This window comes from Hippopotamus amphibius, chromosome 12 (genome assembly GCF_030028045.1).
Source record: "Hippopotamus amphibius kiboko isolate mHipAmp2 chromosome 12, mHipAmp2.hap2, whole genome shotgun sequence".
Taxonomy (NCBI): domain Eukaryota; kingdom Metazoa; phylum Chordata; class Mammalia; order Artiodactyla; family Hippopotamidae; genus Hippopotamus; species Hippopotamus amphibius.
Window position 1 is genome coordinate 24,475,513 of NC_080197.1, and position 17,092 is coordinate 24,492,604.

Genomic DNA, 17,092 nt, shown 5'->3' on the forward strand with positions numbered 1-17,092 from the left:
GGGCTGACTCCAGCCCCACCCACTGAGGCTGGGCCTCCTTCCTGGGTCAGGGACAGCGCTGGGTGGGGCAGGGCCGGCCAGGAAGGGCCCTCTGGACTGGCTGCAGTGGCTTCTCCCCTTGCAAGGGTAGCCTGGGATATGAACTGCAAAGGGCTGTTTCTGGTGGCTGGGCTTGGGCTCCCCTGCGGCTGCAGACAATGAAAACAGATAAACCTGCCGGGTGGGTGATGGTGCTGTGGCTTCACGGCTCTCCAGGACCCGTGACGTGCGCATGGAATCCCTCTTCAGTTTTCTCCGCTCTCTCTCCACCTGCCAGAATGTGAGTGAGAAATCAGGGCTGGGCTTGGCTCTGGGGCGGGGGCAGAGCTGCCTTTTTTGAGAGGAGGCCGGCGGGAGGAGGATGTGAGTGTAAGGGGCCAGCAGTGGTGAGACGCTGAACTCCTGGGCTGAGGTGAGCGTGTGCTGAGGCAGCCCTGAGTGCGAAGTGCTGCTGCGGCCGGCGGAGGAGGTGGGGCCAGCCTCCCGGGCCTCTGAAGCAGGGCCAGCAAACCTCTCCTGTAGTATTTTAGGCGCTGTGGGCCATTCGATCTGTCACAGCTACTGCAGTGTCTCCAAACAACTTTACTTTCAGAAACGGCAGCAGGCCTAACGTGGCTCCTGGGCTATAGTTTACTAACCCCGCTCTGGGGGCTGCAGAAGTGGAGATGCACGCCCACCGGACCGGGGAGGCAGCCGAGGACGGGGGTCACCCACCTGCTCCAGGGTGGTCCGCAGCTGGGCGTTGTGGTGCTGCAGGCGGCTCCGGTCAACCTCTAGCTGTGCCACCGCTCGCTGCAGGTTTTCAAGCCTCTGCTCCCAGAGCTGCTTCTCCTCCAGGTCAGGACTCGGCTCAGTCTTCACTCCCGAGACCTGAGGGAGAGACCTGTCAGTCTGACCTGGGCAGCCCCTGAGACAGGTGGGGAACAGACAGAGGGCAAAGGACTAACCTGGCAGGGTCTGGGCTTCAGGGACACAATTCCCAGGGGAAGGGGACAAGCCCCTGGCCAGGCCCCCAGCTCACCTCTCCCAGCTGGGCGCCGGGCTCTCCTCTGGGCCCCCGTTCTGCTTTGCTGGCAGGGCCTGGGCTGTGGGGTCGCTCCTTCTCCAGAGCTTGTCTGGTGAGCTCCAGCTCATCCTGGGTTATCAGGCGTGGAGCAAAGTCACACCATGACGACCTCACATCCAGACCCACTCCACCCTCTGTCCTCAGCAATTTTCTCATCAGGTTATAGTCTCATTTTTCCTGGCACCTCTGAGCTATCCTAGTGCAAAACCTTCATTTTACAGATGGATAAAACAAAGGAGCAGAGAGGGATCTTTCCAAGGATACATGGTAGGCTAGGACTAAAACCTGTCTCATTTTATTTATTTTTATTTTTTTGGCCACGCCGTGTGGCTCATGCGATCTTAGTTCCTCGACCAGGGATTGAACCAGGGCCACGGCAGTGAAATCCTAACCCCTAGGCAACCAGGGAACTCCTGTTTTAGAGCTCCCCTAAGCTAAGCGATAAACTGGAGCACTAGGTGTTGTGGAAAGAGCATGGACTCGGGAATCACATAGAGCCGGGTACTGTGTCACCACTTATTGGCTATATGACTTGGGTCATGATATGAGCTCTCTCCAAACCCCAATTACTTCGTTTGTAAAATGACCACCATGAGACTCCACACTCCCAATGCAGGAGGCACAGGTTTGATCCGTGGTTGGGGAACTAACATCCCACATGCCACACAGCCCCACCCCCCCTGCTCCCCCCAAAATGAGCGCATGAAGCATAGATCAAGCCTCTGGGATTAAACTCCTTTAGATAAATGGGAAGACTAGTGCTAGGTATTTTCTAGGCACCCCAGGGCTCGTGAACGGTAAGGGTCAAGAGGATGGACAGAGAAGAACGGAGGTTTCCCGTGGGGGTGGAGGCTGTCTGGGAGAGGAAAGGAGTTCAGTGTCATGAGGCCAGCTTGCTTAGGTCTAATCCTAGTTCTGCCCTTTACGAGCTGGATGACCTCGGACAGGTTACTTAATCTCTCTCATCTGACGTTCCTCAATTATAAAATGAAGACAGTAACCATTCCTACTTCTCAGGGTTGTTGTAGAAGAAAGTGAGGGTAACAGTGCCTGGCATGTAAAAAGCTTAACATAAAAAATGATGCTACTATATAAATGCCTGTCGACAGATGAATGGGTGAAGAAGATGTGGTAAATAACAACGGAATGTTACTTAGCCATAAAAGGAATGAAATAATGCCATTTGCAGCAACATGGATGGATCTAGAGATGATCATACTAAGTGAAGTAAGCCAGACAGAGAAAGACAAATATCATGATATCACTTACATGTGGACTCTAAAAAAAAATGACACAAATGAATTTATTTACAAAACAGAAATAGACTCAAGGACATAGAAAACAAACATGGTTACCAAAGGGGAAGGAGGGATAAATGAGGAGTTAACAGATACACACTATTATACATAAAGTAGATAAACAACAAGGACCTACTGTACAGCACAGGGAACTATATTCAACATCTTGTAATAACCTATAAGGGAAAAGAGTCTGAAAAAGAATATATATATATACATATATATATATTTTTATATGTATAACTGAATCACTTTGCTGTATGCTGGAAACATTGTAAATCAACTATACTTCGATTTTTAAAAATGATGCTACTATGATGAAGGGCTGATTCTGAAAGGTGTCCTTGAGTGTTTTGGGAATGAGGGGACCCTGACCTGAGCACCATTATTGAGAAAACACTGCTCAGTAACTCAAAAGTATGGACAGAAAGTGCATCCCGCCCACCTACGTATCTGACTTTTTCTGTGCCCATAAGAACAGGCCTGGAAATAGGAAAGGAGTCTCACTTATTGAATGCCTTTTTCCTGTGCACTTTATCCATATTATCGCTTTTTGGACTCAACATGGCTCTATGGGACTGGTACTAATATTCCATATTTTATCAATGAAAAAGCCAAGAGTCAGAGAAGGCACTTACCTCAGGTGACAGAGCTAATAAACTGCAGAACCATATTTCAAATTCAAGAACTTGACTCCAAAGTTCATAAATGTAACCCCTTGCCTGCATATTGCCTTTTAACCAGAGTAGAGTTTTTGGGGCTCCTGGAAGGCAAGTCCCTGCAGGATTGTGTGTCCGAGGTGAGACAGGGGTTCTCTAAGGGCTCACCTCAGGTCAAGGGACCAGGATATAGGGGCAACTTTCCAGGAGAAATGGGCTGGGTTCCTCTTGCTCACTCTGTGCAGGTCTTGTGCTCAGTGCAAGGTGCAAAGATGGCTAAGACATGGCCCTGACTTGAGGCTGAAGGTTATACCCGAAGGTCACTTCCTCTGTCACTCAACATCCCTCCTAAAGGAGCTCACTTTTCCTAACTGCTGACAACTCCAAAGTCTCTACCTCTAGCCTCAATCTCATCCTTTAACTTCAGATTACTTTATAGAGCCGCCCACTGGACATGTCCCCTTGCATGTCCCACAGGTACCTCACTCCATTTCCAAACTGAGCTCACTATCTTCTCCTCTTCCCCAAACCTACCTTTATCCCAGTGAGCAAAAACCTGGGTGCTGTCTTTGATTTCTTTCATCTTTACACCCTTCATCTCTTGGGTGATCACCTGCCAGAAATCCTGTGAACCTCTAGGACCACCCACGTGTCTCCATCCACACTTCCTACCTGAGGTCACCATCTCCCCACTGACTCCCATTACAGCCTCCTCGGTGGTGTCCCCAGATCTACAGTTGCTCCCCCGGCAGCCTGAGCCATCTTTCTGAACTATATATCTGATCACGCCACTCCACTGCCCCAAACCCTTCATCCACTTCCCACTGGTCACCCAGGTCCTTAACATGCTGACAAGCCCTAAATGAGGGGCCCCTTGCTGTCCTCTTTCTCTTGCCATCGCCCCCTCTCTACGTCCTAGGCAGCCTGAACTCCTTCACAGATACTCCACGCTCCTTCTCCTCCTCTTTCCTCTCCCTCCCCAACCTGTGCTTGGCTCCCTCCTTACTGGTCCGTTCAGACTTAATCGGAACACCACTTTTACCAGGAAGCCTTTTGGGATGCACCCCCAGGAGAGGTGGGGCGTCCCTCTAGGATGCTCAGAGCACACTAAACTTCACGTATTAGGCACTGATCCTAATTAGGCACTGCGTTATAATTGCTTTTCCACTAGACTGTCAGCTCTAGGAGGGCAGAGACTGTGGGTATCGTATCTCCGCCTGCCCCACCCCAGCCCCCCAGCACTGTAAGCTGAATTCCACAGTGTTGAGGTGTTCACGCCCTCAGCTTTCTCTCACCCTGAGGTGCAGACAGCCCCGGGGCCCAGGCAGACCCGGCTCTGCCCCCGCTCTTACTACCCACGGAGTGACTCACCCGCAGCCTCTGCTGGTCCAAGTCCCGCTCCCGGACGGAGGCTTGCAGGAACAGGGCTACCTCCTGCAGACTGCTGACGCTGGCCTTGCTCTGGGCCAGGGACAGCGCCAGGCCCTGGGCCTTCTCCCTCCACTCGATCTCCCTGGCCTCCGTCTGCCTCAGGGCCACCTGCAGTCGCTCCAGCTCCCGCTGCAGCCTGGGCCCTGAGGAATCGAGCGAGGTGGACGGCATCTCCCCCAGGGAGGCTTTGCAGCTGTGCAGTGAGTCCTCCGGACCCTTCCTTTGCTGGGCCTCCCTCAGCTCCAGGATCTCCTCTTCCTTTTGAGCTAGAGTCCACTGCAGCTCCGTTAGGCTCTCACGAAGGCCCCTCATCTCTTCCTCTTCTCTCTCATGCCTTGGCTCCAGCTTGTCTTGGGTCGCATCCTCTTGGCTCCTTTGGGCCAGAGACTTCTCCAGCAGCTGCCCCTGCCTCCTCTGGTGTGTCAGCTCTTCATCCCTCCGGGCAAGTGCCTGCTGGAGCTGCCGCACGGCCTCCTGGTGTCGGAGGTCCCGGTCCTGGATCTCACCTTCCCGCTTCCTCAGGGCGCCCTCCAGCTGCCGGGCTTGTGCCTGGCAGGAGTCCAGGGCAGCCTGCAAGGTGGCCGTGCTGGCCTCTAGGCTGCGGCTCAGTTCCGCCTGCCCAAGGAGATGCTGCTCTTTCTCCTGCAGGGCGGCCTGAGCCTTGCTGAGGGCCTCCTGCAGAGCCTCAGCCTGGCCCCGGGCGGCCTCCTCCCGTCGCTGGGAGGACTGGCCATCTTCCCGCAGGGCCTCCAGCTCCCGGTCCCGTTGCTGGAGCATCGCCTCTGCCTGCAGCCAGCTGTCCCGCAGGGCCTGGGCCTCTGCCTCGTGCTCCTGGGCCCGCTCGGCGCATTGCTGCTGGAGGGCCAGCAGAGCCTTCTCCTGCTCCCGAGACTCAGCCCTTAGGTCCCCCAACACCTCCTCTAGGGCCTGGACCCGCTGCCCCTCCACTGCCAGCTCTTCCTGGAGCCTCCGTGTGTGCTCCTGGTGGTCCTCAAGCTCGGCCTGCCGCTCCTTCAGTGTGCCGTGGGCCTGCTCCAGGGCTCTCTGCAGTGAGCCCGCCTGTTCCTTCACGTTCTCCTCCTGGCCCTGGGCCTGCTCCTGCTGGTGCCGCAGGGCCTCGAGCTCCTGGGTCCTCTGGTCCAGGGCCCTCTGGGCCTCGTCCAGCTGGCCCTGAAGTGCTTGCTGTTTCAGCTGCCCCTGTTCCCCGGCTTCCTGAAGGTGCCGCTGAAGGACCACTATCTCCTGCTCCCGCTGGGTCAGGAGCAGGCTGATCTCACCCACCTTCCTGTGCAGGCCCTGGAGCTCCTGTTCCAGCTGGTCCTCGTGCTCCTGAAGCTCCTGGATTCGCTCCTGCTGGCATTCCACCTCCTTCTCCTTATCACGCAGGATCAGCTTCAGGTGCTCCAGGCTGCCGCGCTGAGCTTTACCCTGGCCCTTCCCTTCCTCTGCGCGCTCCTGCATCAGCTGCCTCTGAGAGGCCAGCTCCCGGCCTCGCTCTCTCAAGGACAGCTTGATCTGCTCCAGGTCCTCCTCCAGGATCTTGGTCTGCAGGGTCCTCTGATCTTCCAGGACCTGAATCCTCTCCTTCAGCAGCACCATATCCTGCTCCCTCCTCTCCAGGTCCTGAGTCAGATGCTCCTTCTGCCTCTGCAGCTCCCCGATCTGGTCTCGCTGGGACGTCACCTCCTGGTCCTTGTCCTGGAGCTCTCTTGCCAGGAGGGCGCTGTGGCTCTCCAGCTCCTGGATCTGGCTGCCCTGCACCTGCAGCTCCTGGCTCCTTTCCTCCAGGTCCAGTGTTAGGTGGGTCAGAGCCACCCTCTGCATCTCCCTCTGGCCCTCCAGCTCCTCGATCGCCTTTTGCTGGCACTCCATTTTGTGATGGTTTTCCTCTAGTTCCAGGGCCAGGCATTCCATTGTGACCAGCTGCTTCTTCAGGTCCTGAATCTGTCCGTTCTGGGACTCAATTACTTGGGTCTTCTTCTCAAGTTCCAGAAGCTGATGCTCCAAGATGTTCCTCTGCGTCTCCCGGTCCTTCTCGAGCTCCTTGATCTGCTCCCTCTGCAGAGTCAGCTTCTGCTCTCGCTCCTGGACAGCCATGGGGAGATGCTCTAAAACAGACCTACACTCCTCCAGCTCCTGAATCTGTTCTTGCTGCAGATCCACCTCTTGGTTCCTCTTCTTCAGGTCCAGAGATAGCACTTCCAAAGCAGCCTTTTGCATTTCCCGTTGCTTCTGCAGTTCCTGGATTTTCCCCTGCAGAGTCTCCACCTCCTTTTCTCTTTCGGACAGCGTCTGGGCCAGGCGAGCCAGATTCTCCTGCAAAGCCCTCCCCTGGGCCACCTTCAGCTCACCCTGCTCCTGCAGGGCCTGGGCTCGCTCACGCTCACTCTCCACCTCCTCATGTTTCAGTTTCAGGGCTGAATGCGCTGTTCTCAGGTCTTCCTCCAGGACCCCAGCAGCGCTTGCCTGAGCCCTGGCTTCTGCAACAGATGCCTGTAGACATTCCACCTGGGCGGTCAGGTTCTCCTTGGCTGCCTGCAGTAACTCTCGCTCATTCTGGAAAACAAGATGCAAAACCACCTTAAACTATACTTCCCTGAACTGTCACTCCAACACAGCTCCTTCCTTCCTTCCTCTGTGGCACCAGCATTGTCAAGGATTTGGGCAAAAGGAATTGAGAGTTCCACTTAGGCTGATACTGTAAAAGAACATCCCTACCACATCCCTGGGCTCTGCTATGCTCAGAGGGGAAAGCCGGGTGCAAACGAGCCATCCTAGACTCTGGTCCTTCAGGGCAAGGGACAAAAATCTAAACCTCAATTCAGAAAAAGTAATTAAAGGAGGAGTCACTGGGTCCTTAATCACGGCCCTCAGGGATGTGGGGACAGCCAGAGAAACGGAGACACTGATGAATGAAGCTGGGCACTACATACGGATGGGGTATGACCACGGGCCAGGATGGGCCCAGGAGCTTGAGCCTGGGCCCCGAGGGACTACTCCTGAAGCAACATCCTCCCCCAAACCAGAACCACCATACCTGGGCTTCTATTCCCTGCAGCTCTGCTTGCCGTAGCCGACTCTGTAAGGATGCCACAGTTTCATGCAGTTCTATCAGCTCAGATTCTAGGGAGTTCTGTTTTCCTTCCCACTTGGATTTCTCTTTGGGAAGAGAGGTAGTGGAAGAAGAATCATGATTGGGGGTACAAGAAAAGAGGGGTGTAGAGGCAGATGGAAGATGGGGAACAGAATCAAAGGAGGAAAAGGCCAAGAAGGAGAGAACTGCATCCAGTTTCATAGAGACATCACCCATCTGCCAGCTGCTGTTTGTCTGGGCTCCCTGCTGCTTCCAGACTCGTGTCTGCACCTGCTGCCCAGCGCCAGCAATGCCTGACAACCATCCCAACACTTCTCATCCCGATCACACAGATTCTCAACCCTGGATTCCAGCCGGGGTTGAGCTAGATGACGGTGGAGGTCCTTTCCAGCCCCTAATTCTATGATTTTGCAGAGGTTCCTAGAGAGCAGGGTTGCTCTGCTGGGTGCCCTCCATTTCTGCAAAATGCACCAGAACCCAGCTCTATGAGTGTGGCTCTCAGGGAGCCCTTTGGGACACTTTTAAGACCCAGACCCACTCCCCACGTTGTCTTCTTCTCTTCTATAGTTGAGCCTTAAGTCGCAAGACCCTCCCCTCTCCTTTCCTTTCCTAGCAGTCACCACCCTTCCCAGCCCTTGGCTGTGGCACAGATACGTTCTCCCCAGATTCCACCCACTTCCTGTCTTCTAAACAAGCTCAGGATCCTTCTGCTGTCAAAGGTTAATCATTCTGAGAACATAGTTGGACATGACAAAATAAGTGACGCTGATAAATGATAAAAGACACAGAATTTCACAGTGTTCTTATAGACCGAGCTTTAGGTTGCCAGTTTTTAAATCTGCAGACAGAAAAAATGGAAGCCTAGCCAGCGACTTTCCTCAGTTCACCAAATCTGTTCCTCCAAGTCCCTTCTTCAGGGACGGCCCTCAAAGGCCAAGCAAAGCACAGAAAATAGTTCACAGGGGTCATTACCCCTTTGGAGGTGCCTTTAGGTAAATCTCACAGTTGTCGGTAAGCAGTAAAGAGCGGCTCCTAGGCCTGATCCCGCCCCTCTGGGCTTCCTGCCTTTCCTCTCACTTCCCCCCAAACTCCCCTCCTGCCTTGAGCGTCTCACCTTCCTGGTTCTGGGAGAGCTGCCTCTGCAGAGCCTGCAACTCTGTGTGGACCTGGCTCTTCTCAGCCTCTGTATCAGTGAGACGCTGTTCCAGCTTCCGGGCCTGATCCCTCAGATCATCCTGGGAAAGAAAGGGCGTGGAGCTCAAGTTCCTCACCTTCCACAAAGCCGCCGCAGTCCAGGGCCCAAGCCCCTTCTTCCCTCAGCCTCTGTCGGGCTCTGCCATCATGGACCTACTCTCAGATTGCTGGGTTATTTACCTGAACTCATGTGTATTCGGCTCCCCGAAGGGATGCGCCAACGGGCTGGAGCCTGGGTTCCGTTCTGACCCATCTGTCTTTGAGACAGAACTCCTGCTGAAGTCTGAGAGGGGTCGCCTCCCCTCTCCCTGAAATCCTACTTCAAAGCTTGGCTCAAAGGTCACTGCTTCCTTCCTTCTGACCCTCCCAACTCAGAACGCATTGTCCCTTCGTCCTATTATCATCATGGGCCTCTGTTACTGATCCAATTAATTCTATCCGTTCTGCTTTATCTTAGGATACAGTCTGGTTGCTCAGCTCTGTCAAAAGCCTTCTTGAGGGCAGAGAGCAGGTCTTTCTCCTTTTTGTATCCCCAGCTCAGAGCGGCTGGCTTGTTTACACTCAATTTTTACAGACTGATAGGTTCACTGTGAGGTGCAATTTGAGGGACACTTAGTTCAGTCTTGCCTAGAATGTTCCTATAAATGGCAACCTCAAATCTCAGTGATTTTCAATTTGTTGGGTTTTCTCTTGGAGGTCTTGGCATCAAGAATAATTTGTGGCTGAAGGGAAAATGATGCAAAACAGTATCACAGATCTGTACAGAGTGTCACGGCTTACAGGGCTCACTCGAGCCCCTCACTCATTTAACCCTCACAGCCCTGTGAGGCAGGCACGACTTGCCCTGCTTTACTAGGGAAACCAAGGCCCAGGCAGCCAAAGAAACGCCTTATTCACAGTTGCCAGGTAGTACGTGATAGAGGTGGAACTCATCCCAACTTGATGTCAGAAATAAAGTAGGTCAAAGTGTTTCACGAGTCTTTTTGGGGGAGGTGGAGAGTTGAGGAAGGAGAACAGAGACACATACCCGGGACTGCTGAGTCTTCCACAGGTCTTGGTGAAGTCTGTGGAGGGCAGACGCTACCGCCTCAGCTGAGAGAGCCGTCAGGAGGGGCCCTTTCTTAAAGAGGATCCTAGCCCCATTCTGGTCTGAAAAAATGAGGAAACACCTCCTGACCTGCCTGGCTGCTCTATGAAAAGAAACAGCCGTACCTCCCAGACATGGCCGTGGCCTTCCCACCCATCCCTCCTCTCCTCAAAGAGCCCCTTCTCAGCAGTTCGCTCATCATGCCCTGTCTGCACGCAGCTGTGACGGGCACTAGAAAATGCTAGCTATCATTCGTTAGACTGTGTGAACGATTTTATTCCTGCCATCTCATGAACTCCTTAAAAATCCCGAGAGGTAAGTGCTTTTAACACCCTCATTTTATAGTTGAGAGATTCAAGCTCAAAGAGGAGAGGTGACTGACTTGCCCAAGGACACACATCTAGCAAATGGCCCAGCTGGGGTTCAAACTCTGATTGAATTAATCCCAGAGTCCGTGACCTTGGCCTTGATGCGGTATTGTCTAAGGAACTGCATTCCCTTTCCTTCTCCCCCGGGAGCTAGGCCTGGCTTTGACCAAACGACTGAGTTCCTGGCTGCCTCACCTGGCTCAGGGCCCCAGAGGGAGGGAGCGGCGTCTCCCCCGCCACACAGCTCAAGCCTGCTCTCACACGCAGACCCCAGGGCCTGCTGCAGGACAGAACAGAGGCTGGCCAGCTGCACCTGCGCCTGGTGCCCAGGCTGCTGCTCGGCCGCCAGCGCCTCCAGCCGGCTCTCCGTGCTGCGCAGACGCAGCTGCAGTTGGGCCGCCTTGGCTTCCTGGGCCCACAAGGAAGCTCGTAGCTGCTGCTCTGTTACTCGAGATGCCTCTAGCTCCTCCAGCAGCTGTGCCTCCTGGGCCAGAAAGTCAGCCTCCTTTTCCTTCACCTCCTGCGTCAGTAATTCCACCTGCCAGAGAGGAAGTACGGTCACTCTGAACAGGGAGTGGATACCCTCTCCCTGGACCCTCCTGGGCCTGACCCCATTCAATCCCTGTGCAAACCTTGACTGGCGCTGGGCGGATTTCAGTAGGCTCGGTTCTCCAGCAGGAAGGGAGGGCTCTGGAATGAGTGTAACCCTGGATCTGACCTGCACGCCTACCTACGGACTCCTGACACATGGGCCCGGGCAATGCGAGAGGGTTTTGGCCCTGGTCTCCCTGGCAACCATGCCAGCTCCCTGCTATGATCAGAAATCTGCCTGAAACCCTGACACTGAGCCTAAAGAGGCCAGTCACGATGCTACCGTTGGCTGCATGCTTACTGTGTTCCTGACACTTTATACATTCCTGTAATGATTAAGAATTATCATCCTTGTTTTTGGAGGAACAAAGTGATGTTCACACAACTTTGTGTGAACCAGGAAGCAGTAGAGCTGGGAGTCACACCCAGGACCGTCTAACAAGCAGACCTGGGTCGTCATCTGCTGCAGTCTACATCTAGCTCCTACTCCCTCATTATTCTCCTCCCGGTTCCATCTTTCCTCTGTGCACAAGGTCTGGGGTGCTGTGAGCAGACCGAGTCCCTGGAAGCAAGAAGCTGCTGCTGACTCGTTCTGGAGTAATACCTGTTCCCCCTGCTGTCTTCCCAGGCAGACCAGGCACACTTGGCAGTGGACAGGCTTGAACCAGGCCCGCGTGAGCTCTGCCCTTCTGCGCACTGTGTTCTGGGCCATCAGGTTCCCCACAGGGGCCGTTCTCAACTCTGGGTCGGGTTCCCAAGCCCCACCCCACCCAGTCCTGGCGTCCCCCTCCTGCCGGGCTGCTGAGGTCCCAGCATGACAGCAATCACCCGCCAACTCCAGGAGCAGGCTTCCACCGAGGAAGAGGGCTCTTAGTGGGGTGGGAAATACCTGGGCGCTGAGCTCTTTCTGTCCTGCCTGGGCCTCCTGCATGTCCTGGCGCAGGGAGCTCAGCTCTTGCTGTCGAACAGAGTCAGCCTCTTGTAGAACAAGGAGTCTCTGTTCCTTTTCCACCAGCGACAGGGTCAGGCTAAAAAGAGAGGGGTCAGAGGGCTGCGCCACTCTCTCAGTGAATGAAGAACTACCTTCTCATCTGACTGCTCTAACACAGCCTTTATAGTTAAAATAGAAACAGTAATGACAATGACTCCAGTGTAACAATAAAGCCTCCATTTATTGAGTACCTACTGAGTGCACTGAGGTTCTTCACACATATGATATTTCAACTTTACCGTTTATTCTTCTTTGGCAAATGCCAGAAATATCTACGCAATACCTCAAATTCCACATGTCCAATTCTTCCATCCCCTCTGCACCTCCTCTCCCCCCAGTGACCCCACTATGTTCCCCAGCTCGGTGAAGGGCACCTCCACCCACCCTTAGAAGTCTTGACCACATCACAGCGTTCTCCCCTCATCCCACCCATGTCCACTCTAAGACTATAAATAACTGATTTCAACTCCCCAATGTCCCTAAACCCCTGCCCTCCTCCCCCTCCCTACGGCCCTACCGCGGTTCAGCCTTGGTATCTCTTATCCGGACAACTGTACCAGCCTGCTACCTTGTCTTCCTGCCTCTAGTTTCATCAACAAAAGGATCTCTCCCTCCTCAGACTCCAGGTAACATAATCTGCAACACTCTCTTTTGGGGGTTATGTGATTAACGTCTTCCCCACAAAACTATAAATTCTCTTGAGGCAGAGACTATATTGTCTTAATATATCCCCAACCCGTGGCACAGTGTCTGGCGTGTGATACGTGTTCTTTAAATATTTGCTAAGTGAATGAAGTGTGAGCTTTGGAGACAGGGACCACGCCCTCTCCACACAGCTATCTGTACAGCCCAGTGCTGGAGATGTGAGAGGTTAGGTGACCTGAACGAAGTATTGTCAACCCGGGACTTCCCGTGTGGCGCTGTGGTTAAGAATGTACTTGCCAATGCAGGGGACATGGGTTCGATCCCTGGTCTGGGAAGATCCCACATGCCGCGAAGCAACTAAGCCCGTGAGCCACAACTACGGAGCTTGAGCTCTAGAGCCTGCGATCCACAACTATTGAAGTCTGTGTGCAGCAACAACAACCCAACGCAGGCCCCCTCCCCACACACAAAGAACTGTCAACCTCACAGTGACCCCTGGATCCACAAAGGCAAAAGCCAACTCAATGGCCTATCTAGCCTACCTGGCTTTCTCTCTCTCCAGCTCCTTCTGAATTCGGCTACACTCCTGAGCCTCTCTCAGCTTCTCCTGAACCTCCTGGTCCACCAGCCTCTGGGAGTCTTCCTTAGAAACCAGCTGAGACTTCAGGTCCTCCACCTGGAAAATCAAGGGCGTGAGGACCAAGGGCAGGAAGGTCGGTGGGAGGATGCTTCTCACCCAGGGCTTTAGGGTCCTTCACGGTTTACCATCGTCACCAGCCCATTTCCAAAGCTCTGGAGGTGCTGCCAACCCGGTTCTTAACCACCTCCCTCCGCCAATACCATCCAGCCTAGTCACCTGTCTCCCCGGCCTCACATATGCTGTATAAAGGCAGGCACAAAGAAAAACCTTAGCTGAATGCAACTCTGTCCAAAGGCCAAGTGATGGGCAAGTGACTATATTTTTTTAAATAAACAATCCGAACATCATCAGATACAGGATTCTGAAACGGAAAAGCAATCTGGTATAAAAATACTGGATCTATGGTGAGGCTGGATCTATGGGGCTGCCAAGAAAATGTGAGGTCTGTGGTCCCCACCGAGAGAGGTTACGAACTACCCCAGGGATCTGGGAGGCACGTGCTCAGCTCTGAGCACCCTTCACTTTTCCACTCAGTACTGGGCCTCCCCTCCCAAGCTCAGGCAGCAGGGCCAAGGTTCCCCATGTCCTGCTGGAGGGAGTGGGAGAGCCTGGCTGTGCTGGGGAAGGGCTACCGGTCTGGGAGAGAGCAGCAGGGACCTGCTTCTGCAGGTCGATCTTATCCTGCAGCAGGGTGCGGCCCTCTTCCTGGAGGGCAGCGAGACTGTCTCTGTGCTGCCGGGCTGCCTGCTCCAGCGCCTGCTGAGCCTCCCGGAGCTGGGTCTGCAGCATCCCAGTGGTCTCCTGCAAAGGGAGAAGACAGCAGGGAGTAGAGGAAAGCCTCCTTGGTCTTGAAATCCGTGTTGCAGAAATCGTGTTGTATAAATACTGGTTTTTTGGTTCGGTTGCCAAAAGCTGAGGCAGGGCCCAGCTATCCACGTTGTTTCCACGATACCCTGTCACCTCAAGTCCTCACCTCCTACTCCCTCTCCTCCCTCACCAAGGGCACTGCTCACCCAGGCTTTCTCGGCCAGGGTCCCTTACTCAGACCACTGCTGCAGCCTCCTGCTGGGTGTCCCTACTTCCACTTCATGCTACCATGCCCACACGCATGCATGAACACACACACACACACACACACACACACACTTCTCCCCTCAGCAGCCAAAGTATTTTTTAAATATATATATAATAACTCACATCCCACTCTGTTTTTTAAATACCATCCAACACGTTCCCATTGCCTTTAGTACAAAGTCCAAACTCCTACCAGGGCTGACAAAGGGATCCTGTCCCCAAGCTTGTCATGCTGCCTCCCGTCTGTCCTGAACTGTCTCAGGCCCTTTCTGCCTGTCCCAGGCCCTTATGACAGCTATTTCCTTTGCCTAAACTGTTCTTCAAATAGTGGGCTTCTTTTCTTTTCTTTTTAATGGTTTTAGTGAGATTCAGTTCACATACCCCATATTTTACCCATTTAAAGCATACAATTCAATGGTTTTAGTATATTCAGAGTTGTGCAACCGTGACCATGATCATTTTCATCACCTTCAGAAAGAAACCCTGTACCCTCCCCATCCCCCGTCCTCAATCTCGACCACTCATCTACTTTCTGTCTTTATAGGTTTGCCTATTTTGGATATTTCCTACAAGTGGAATCGTATACTGTGTGGCCTCTTGTAACTGGCTTCTTCCACTTAGCATAATGCTGTCAAGGTTCATTCTTATTGTCCTATGGGCCTGGCTCTTTTCAACTTTCATGGCTCAGCTCAAATGCCACTTTCTCGGTGAGGCCCTCCATGACCACCTTGTCCAAGGAGGCCTCCTCTCATCACTCTCAATTACATCGCCCTTTTTCTTTCCTTTACAGCCCTTATCACAACCTGTAATTATCTCACTTATGTTGTGTCTGCTATGCCACTAAAACACCATGACTGTCATGCCCACCACTGTGCCACATCTTTCTGTTGGTCAAGTGTCAGCACCTAGCCCAGGGGCTGGTGCAAAGAAGTGCCAAAGAGCAGGTCCATGCCAATAAATCAACGCTCCCTTTTCTTCCCTGCCCAGAACCACCCTCCATACCTGCTCCTTTAACTTCTGAACCTTCATGTCCTGCCTCAGCCGCTCCAGTTGTTGGCCGGCATCTGCCAGCTCCTTCTGGGTCTGCAGCAGTGTCTCCAGGAGGGACACCCTCTCCTTCTCTGTTTCGAGCTGCATCTGTTGAGGGGCAGGAGGGCAAGGGCTTGTTGGGTCAGGGGTCACCATGCTCACCCACCCGGCCAGGAGCACACGCCAGCTGCTCTAGGGCTCTTCTGGCAAATGGGGTGGGGGCCGGGGGCAAAGGAAGGTCTGGACCCACGGACTGCGAACCAGGAAGTGCGAAGATTGCCGCTGGTTTGCAAGCTGACAGGATGTGGTAAACGACAGCCCTCCCTCAGGAAGTAGGACACGCTGCCGGCCGTGCAGCTTACGGTGCCGATCACCTGCTTACGGGCTCCATTCTCTGCTGGAAGCCCCCGCAGCACCACTCTCGGGAGTGGGAAAGGAAGTGGTCCAAGGGAGGGGATCACAGGCTGCACGCCCAGCCCGGTCCTCCCAGCTGCCCACCTGGCACAGGGCGCTCTCGGCCTCGGCCCGTTCTTCTTCTCTCTGCGTCCGCAGGGCCTCTGTTTCTGCCCGCTGTTCCCTCAGCCTCGTTTCCAGCTCCGTTTTCTCCCTCTCCAAGCTCTCCAGAGCCTTATCCAGTTCCTGCTGGTGCCAGGAGCGCTCTTTCTCCTGGCCGTGTGAAGGAAATACGTTAGAAGTGAGGGGGTGAAGAGAGGAGGCAGAAGGAGGACCCGGTTAGGGTAAGAAAACTACTGCTCACCAGCTGTGTGACCTCAGTGCCTCGCTTGCCAAGCCTGTTTCCTCATCTGCGAGGTGAGGCTAACTATCCTGCCTTGCCTAGCTCGCCAATTTTATGAGAATCAAATGGGATTTATAAAAAAAAACATCAAATGATATGATACATGTAAAAGTGTTTTCTAAAGTGCAACTGTCCTTCATATAAGCTACAAATATCTGTTATTTTAATGCAACCACATCATGGTTGGTGGTTGCAACAGTGAACGGAGGCGGTGGACTTGCCCTCTGCCGCCCCCTCTCCTCTGCTCAGGGTGGCAGGGCCAGCCTCCTGAAAAGCCAGGCCGAGCCTAACTAGGAGGTCTCCTGTAGGATACAAGAGCCTTAGGACGGGGCATCCCGGTCCTCCCAGAGGTCCATCAGTGGCTGACGCCTTCCCTGATCTCCTAGATGAATCCAGCCCCTCTATTAGGATCTCAGGATGGTGATGCAGGGCACTGGAGCCTGGCTGCCTGGGTCACAGTCTTTACCCCAGCACGACTAGCGTGACCTCAGTTAACTTCTATCACGTCTCTGTGCCTCAGTTTCCTCATCCATAAAGATGGGGATAGGGAATTCCCTGGCAGTCCAGTGGTTAAGACTTCATCTTCCAATGCAGGGGGTGTGGGTTTGATCCCTGGTCAGGGAGCTATGATCCCACATACCTTGCGCCCAAAAAACCAAAACATAAAACAGAAGGAGTATTGTAACAAATTCAATAAAGACAAAAAAAAAAAAGTGGACATAGCATAGATGCTGAGACATGGTTCATCCCTGTTCCACCGCTTTTTAGCGAGGTAACCCTGAGTGACTTCTCTAAGTCAGTTTCCTCACGAGGCGGTTGTGTCAGCTATCTGAAATAACGTGACTAGCCCTTGGCACAGTACCTGGCATGAGAAAGTGCTCAGTAAGTAAGTATCCACTATCACTGCTATTAAAGGGGATTCAGGCACTAGATGGAAGAATGGAGACTATAACCCCTAAGAGTTTTTCTAATTGGTAGGATTCCAGGTGAACGCAGGCACTGTTAAAACTAACAGACTCTCTGGGAATTCCCTGGCAGTCCAGTGGTTAGGACTCCATGCTCTCACTGCCAAGGGCCCAGGTTTGATCCC

At 53.6% G+C, this 17,092-nt stretch overlaps 1 protein-coding gene across 8 annotated transcripts in view; it reads right to left on the reverse strand.

Moving 5' to 3' along the window:
- The window catches only part of CEP250 (centrosomal protein 250), a 46,021-nt gene that overhangs the window by 2,997 nt on the left and 25,932 nt on the right, over window positions 1–17,092 (reverse strand). For 6 of the 8 annotated variants that reach the window (XM_057702613.1, XM_057702609.1, XM_057702610.1 and 3 more), the window contains 13 exons: window positions 15,705–15,872; window positions 15,180–15,314; window positions 13,761–13,904; window positions 13,006–13,139; window positions 11,717–11,855; window positions 10,432–10,774; window positions 9,809–9,930; window positions 8,702–8,822; window positions 7,531–7,652; window positions 4,434–7,049; window positions 1,061–1,174; window positions 754–909; window positions 214–309 (listed from right to left, as the gene is read on the reverse strand). In XM_057702613.1, coding sequence (XP_057558596.1) covers window positions 214–309; window positions 754–909; window positions 1,061–1,174; window positions 4,434–7,049; window positions 7,531–7,652; window positions 8,702–8,822; window positions 9,809–9,930; window positions 10,432–10,774; window positions 11,717–11,855; window positions 13,006–13,139; window positions 13,761–13,904; window positions 15,180–15,314; window positions 15,705–15,872 — 4,410 coding nt within the window. The remainder of the gene's footprint in view (window positions 1–213; window positions 310–753; window positions 910–1,060; window positions 1,175–4,433; window positions 7,050–7,530; window positions 7,653–8,701; window positions 8,823–9,808; window positions 9,931–10,431; window positions 10,775–11,716; window positions 11,856–13,005; window positions 13,140–13,760; window positions 13,905–15,179; window positions 15,315–15,704; window positions 15,873–17,092) is intronic. The other 2 variants (XM_057702611.1, XM_057702612.1) reach the window with 2 other exon arrangements.